The following is a 6322-nucleotide window of genomic DNA, read 5'->3' as shown; positions in this document are numbered from 1 at the left end:
TATCAAGCGATTTCATCTTTTAAATATGTTCCGCTACAATGATTACTCAAAATGAACCAAAGACGAGAAAAAAAATTGTTGGAAAAATTTTCAAGTAAAGAACTTTCTTAACTGAATGATAAATAAATTCAAGCTGTACGTTGTGAATTTCATATTTTTCACTTTAATGAAGCGTAAAAATGATATTTTTCTACACCACCTGATATTTTCTATTTACTTTCGTATATTTCTACTGTGCCTTTCGCAAATGTATCAGTTTCTATGAGTTTAGAGAATTTTCTTGGGCTGAAAATTTTGCAAGCAAAAAAGGTGAGTAGCCATTTGAATTGATTTAAGTTTTTCGTAAAAGTTTTTAATGAAATTTCCGGTGCTATTAGGTTGTCTGCCTGTTATACCGGTTGAAATGTTTTTATAATTGCAAAAGTTTTTTAATTTTTCTTTCTCATATTTCTCATATACTTTTTTTAGAATTTATGAAGCTAACAAGAAGTTCTAAACCATCGAAAAGCTACTTTGACAAGTAAGTCAAAAGTTAATGCTTAAGATGTTAAGCATTAACCACGAAGATATGAAATTATATGGATTTCTGTAGTATGCAAGTTTATTTATTTATTTTATAATTAAAACTTTAGTCAGATTTTTTTCGCAAAGTGAAGTAAATGGCTAACATAATTTACAGACCGTAAAGTTGATATTCGTTACAAATAGATTTTATAATTTACCCAATATACAACAAGATATATCGATTATAGCTACTAATTAAACAACTCTTTCTCTCTCTCTCTCTCTCTCTCTCTCTCTCTCTCTCTCTCTCTCTCTCTCTCTCTGATATGGTGATTATTTAAGTATCATATTTCAGTAAAATATTTTTATGGTTTTCTTAGAAATTTCTGGAAAAGATTTATTTTAGTTGCCAGCTTTGCCCCCGACATTGACAATAGTTAGTTAGTTGTGGTGGCCGGAGGAACTAGTTCTCTTCAAATAGCTAAAAAAGCCGTAATGAATCCACAAAACCTCGTAATAGTAGAGAGAAGGTCAACCAGCCAGAGGCATTTATAAAGGCAAAAATCTGAACATATCGCCAAGTGTGTTGAAGAAGGAGGCCCCCAGAAACTTATCTCTAGTTCTGGTTAAACCTAGATATAGACACATCAAGAGTACAGGTGGCCTTTCTTCGAGATTTGGTAGACACGCTTTACAGGAGATACCACAGAGTAAGCCAAGTCTAGCTCCATGCCGCTCTATGGTCCAGTGCCCTTTAAAGACAGATATTAACCAAGATACCCCTAATTTGCGTCTATGTATTAAGTCAGAGGTTCTACATTTGGAATAGGTTGCCCATGTAGCCCTCGACCTGGCTGTTGAGGTGGCAATGGTCCACTCACTATTTGTCAGTCGCAAAAAATGACCGACAATATTCTCTTCTAATTTTTTCCTTAAATACTATATAGCACTATCACATTATTACGTTGAATTCTATCATGGAATTTTATTTTTTTATAAAAGCAAGTAAGCATGCGCTTGCAAGATTATATAAAATATAGATGTAATAATATAATAAAGATAAAGTAGTCTAAAGTTAGTTGGAGTTCAATTGGGGTACCATGTAATTTTATGAATATTACCAAAAATAACGCTTATTCATATGTGAAGAGAAAAGAGGAATATAGTAATAGAACGTGTTCTCTTTACTAATGAAAATATTTATGACATATTATTTCAGTATTAATAATTTTGTTGTGATTTGTAAAATTAAAGTGCTTATTATTTTAAATATTTCTATTGGAAATACTTAAAAGTAGAGATTTTAGAAGTACCAATCTTATCTCTTACATGACTTCCTGTTATTTTGTTTGGATAGATATTATTTAAGACTAATCTTACATTTTTATTCTTTGTAAACAGAAAATATTTCGTTTGGTGAGAAGTTTGTGTAACGTGAAATTTTACATTTAAGAGAAAAAAAAAAAAATTAAATAATACTAAATCTGTACCCCCTACAGAGCATGTATTATAATTCGAAACCAGAAGTTGTTTTTTTGTAAATGCATTAATTTTTTTTTATTAACAAAAATTTTAAACCAAAGAATATAAGAAAGTAGATAAAGTACCTAGAAGTGGCAACTGCAAATTAAAACAATTCAATGCCAATTCTTCAAACTCCATCAAATATACAAGAACACAATAGTGTAAATGGAAATGCCAGCGTTTTTGAGATTTCATTTAAAGTTCTAATGAGCTAATGAGCTAGCTTATCTACCAAAACCTTAAGTATTTATCTGACATCTTCAGTAGTAGAAATAATTATATAATTCAACAAAGTAAATGAATATCGTAAATTTTCTTAGTTCCTTTATTCAAGATTTTTACTATAATCACATGATATTAGGTCAAAATATAGCGAACAAAGCTCTTACTAAAACGAGTCAGATAATTTTGCCGTCGCTGTATATAAAACTTGGCTTTGCAAACATCCCTTTTTAACAATTACAAAGTAATTTGGAGCAAATATTTGTTATAAAATATATTTGTTACATTCTCATTCGAACTTTTTCCCTTCAAATCTCGGTGCAAAAAATACCGAACAAGATGAAAACTTTCACTAGGATATCTCAGCTATAGAAAGAAATATCAAGGATATTGGTATACAAGTCTGTTGGTAGATTTTAGTTGGACAATTATAACAGGAGTGATTATTTCACGCCATAAAACGTGTGCGGAATGCACACGTATATCACAATAAAAATTTTGAATATACACATATGTGAAGTTGAATTTTACTTTAATAAAAAATGTAATATTTTAATATTTAACATTAACCATTTTTTTCACTTTGCAATAATACAATTTTATTTTCCGTTCTACATTTTAGAAAATATATAACAAAAAACGGGTTTTTCCATATGACGATTTTTTAGAATATGACTAGAACTTATTTGAGTAGTTCAAAAAAACTCTTATTTTAAGCAAATATGGAAAAATTGAATACATCTAACTTTTTAAATTTTAATTCAATTTTTATATTTAGCCATAAAAAATGTATAATTAAAAATGAAAAAAAATAATTCTTAAAAGAAAATATCTTCATCTGTACATTTGTGACTAAAGGAATTAAAATAATTGCTTCTCCTCGACGTTAAGTACATTTAAATATTAACGCTAGTTTCAGCTTTAATTTGGCACAATTCAAAATAGTATAATATAACATTATATGCTTTAAGACCACAAACAAAAGTTTCGGGAGCATATGTAAGTATGTAGAGGTATCAGAAGAACCCAAATTACAGCTTTTCGTAAATATGGGGAAAACATTATAATAGAAAAATTTTTTTTCGAATTCTATGGAATTTCATTATGGAATATGTGGGTCTCGTCTTTGGTAATGTTTGGCTTTAAATTAGTGTTATTATTTATTACGTGAATAGATGACAAATGTGTAGTACTATGTAAGAATTTCAATCAGCTAAATGTAGGAGTAGAAAGAAGATATAAAAGAATACTTTTTTATTTTATCCGTAGTATATTTAATTTTTTCTTGTAGTAAACTGTTGTCTTTAAAGAAAGAAGACACCTTAAAATAATTTCTTGAACGGATACATTCACCGTTTATTAGTTTTGTCTTTATATTAATATCGCACTAATTTCGAAAGGTGGGGATCCTAGTATTTCACTAGATGGACTCGCAGGTGAGACTAATCCCAAGTACTCACCCCCTTCGAAAGGAGGGCCTCCACGTGGTGATCCCTGGTAACGCTTATAGCGGCTAATGCGAGCCAAACCCGCACCTTCCCATTCCTAAATATTCCCTACTATCAACATTTCAATACCCCTATCCCTCTCCACCTCCATCTTCCCCCCCAATCCGGAATTTGCACGTGTTCATCGGACTTGTTTGCAGTCGGGGGTAACAGACTGTATTCTAGCGTCGCACCTCAATGATACCTGCCCGCCTCATTGAGTAACTGTGGGCTTACCGTGTTATCGGGGGCTATGACACGGCGGACCTCCTTTCCCCCACACTCGTGGGAATTTAATGGAACATAATTTGAATAAAAATAATAAAAACAATATAAAAAAACCAGCAGGAACACACACTGCAAATAAACTGGTAAATCGGTCGGAGTCTGATATCCAACATACCGATCGCCAGGCACCCTTTCCAAAACGGAAAGCGGAAAAAAGTACTGAGGGCAAAGAAGCTAGGAACAATACTAGCTCTCTGCCAACTGAATCAAAAACGGAACTTTCGTTACGAAAAGGAAGTCAAGGAACTCTGGGTTCAAAGGTTGCACCAAAAGATGTAACGATCGAAACACTACCACAGCCCTCGACAAGCACTGGACTAAACTCCGGCCAAAGCTTTCGCGACGCCAGGAAATCTACTGGTTTGAGCGGTGCGGGTACAAAATGGTACCTGCGCTATCTCAAAGAAGGCTTAGCACCGGAGGCAGCCAAGGAAAAGGCGCTCAATCGGCCGAGGGGCAATCAAGACTCTAAGAAGAGGTCTGCCCAAGAAATTAGTCCGATCGATCATCAATCAGCTAAGAAAAGAAGAGGGAATGAGAAACCTCCACAAGCAAAGGATGGTACGCAAATGACAGCACCAAAACAACCGAGAAAAATAATATCGGGCAGCAGTTACGCTAATGTAGCCAAGAGCTTAAGAATAGCAATTCTTCCGAAATCTTACCCGGAATCTACTCTTTCTAGGGAGGAGCAAGGTAAAATCGAGGAACTTCTCATTGAGGAGATGTATAAAGGATGGGATGCCAAGCTACGATTTAGCGGGATACACTTTCGCCCAGGACTTATACTGGTTGACTGCGTAGACGAGGATGCGGCTAATTTTATCCACGGCACCTAAGCTGAACGGATGGGAAGGCGCTGAACTCACCACGTGTGTCGGGGACAAAATACCGAAATTACACATGTTGACAGTCTACCTCCCAAGAGCTAAAGGGGTCGACACGGAAAAGCTGCTAAAACTGCTCATAACTCAAAATGAGGGTCTACATACTCAGATGTGGAGAGTTTTTAGCAGCAAGGATCTGAAAAATGGCAAACTCCTAACAATCGGGATTGACAACCGGTCTCAGGAAGCCATAACAAACAACGGCTGTAGGATCTTCTACAGATTCAGTTCCGTCCCAATTCACCTGCATAAGGGACGAGACAACAAGGAAAGAAGTAACTCAGCTGGGGAAAATACACCAGCTGTAGGAACGATACCTGCAACTGTTGCGGAACTAGTGGAGGAGGAGGCGACCAGGAGCGAGAAGATTGAAGATATCAGCGTGCTACCTCACGAGAGTGAGGACATTGAGAATCTAGATCTCTCTCTACTGAACCTGGCGTCCGAGGAAGACTCCGAAAGAATCTTTCTGTCAGACATCGACGACGGTCTGATAGAAGAAACGAAGGAGGAATAACCACCTGATGACCAGCACTAGAATCGCCCAAATAAATATCCACCATGCAAAAGCTGCGTCGGCAGTTATTGCAAGGGCTACGCTCAAATCGAACCTGAGCATAGTGCTGGTCCAAGAACCCTGGATTTACAGGGGTCGAATCTGTGGTTTGACTGCAAAGAATATGCAGACAATTTGGGATGTAAGATGTGATAAACCAAGAACCTGCATTTTATTGAATATTAATATCAACTTTATCTGTCTTTCAGAATTTCTCTCCAGGGACCTCGTTGCCATACAGATTCCGGCCAACATCAACGGAGTTCTACGGAACGTAGTCGTAGCTACAGGTTATCTACCAGGAGACGACACTCAGGTACCATCTGCAGAGGTCGATAAACTGGTAAACTACTGCGAAAGAATGAAATTGCCTCTTATACTCGGTTGCGACTCCAACGCACACAACGAAGTTTGGGGAAGCACTAACACCAATATAAGAGGTGAGTACCTTTTAGAATTTATAACTAGTAAAAAATTAGAAATATGTAATGTAGGAAATACACCAACATTTGTAACTATCTCACGCAAAGAGGTCCTAGATATTACTATAGGAAATACTCGAGGTTGTGAGCTTGTGAAAAACTGGAGAGTATCCAGTGAACCATCTATGTCTGATCATAGAATTCTAAGGTTCGACATTGAAGGTTCACCAATTAACAAAAAAATTTTAAGGAACCCAAGAAAAACAAATTGGGAGAACTACACGGAAAATCTGAAAGACAATCTTGTCCAATTAGGGCTAGATGAAATCACTCAGAATGAAATTCAATTAGAAAATTACCTAGAAAACCTTAATGGGGCCATACTAAATGCATATGAGGATAGCTGTCCATTAAGCCTGATTAACTCCACCA

The 6322-nt window shown here is 35.6% G+C and overlaps 1 protein-coding gene across 1 annotated transcript; it reads left to right on the top strand.

The window, feature by feature from the left end:
- Window positions 1–3658: 3658 nt before the first annotated feature.
- Window positions 3659–5935, top strand: LOC119662682. Its single transcript, XM_038072371.1, has 2 exons — window positions 3659–5610; window positions 5678–5935. Exon 1 carries the CDS (start codon window positions 4034–4036, stop codon window positions 4862–4864), a length of 831 nt encoding a protein of 276 aa, XP_037928299.1. The 5' UTR covers window positions 3659–4033; the 3' UTR covers window positions 4865–5610; window positions 5678–5935.
- The last annotated feature ends 387 nt before the right edge of the window (window positions 5936–6322 follow it).

Source organism: Teleopsis dalmanni, chromosome X (assembly GCF_002237135.1).
Source record: "Teleopsis dalmanni isolate 2A chromosome X, ASM223713v2, whole genome shotgun sequence".
Classification (NCBI taxonomy): Eukaryota; Metazoa; Arthropoda; class Insecta; order Diptera; family Diopsidae; genus Teleopsis; species Teleopsis dalmanni.
The sequence above is the reverse complement of the archived record's forward strand: the minus strand, read 5'-3'. Positions and strand labels throughout refer to the sequence as shown.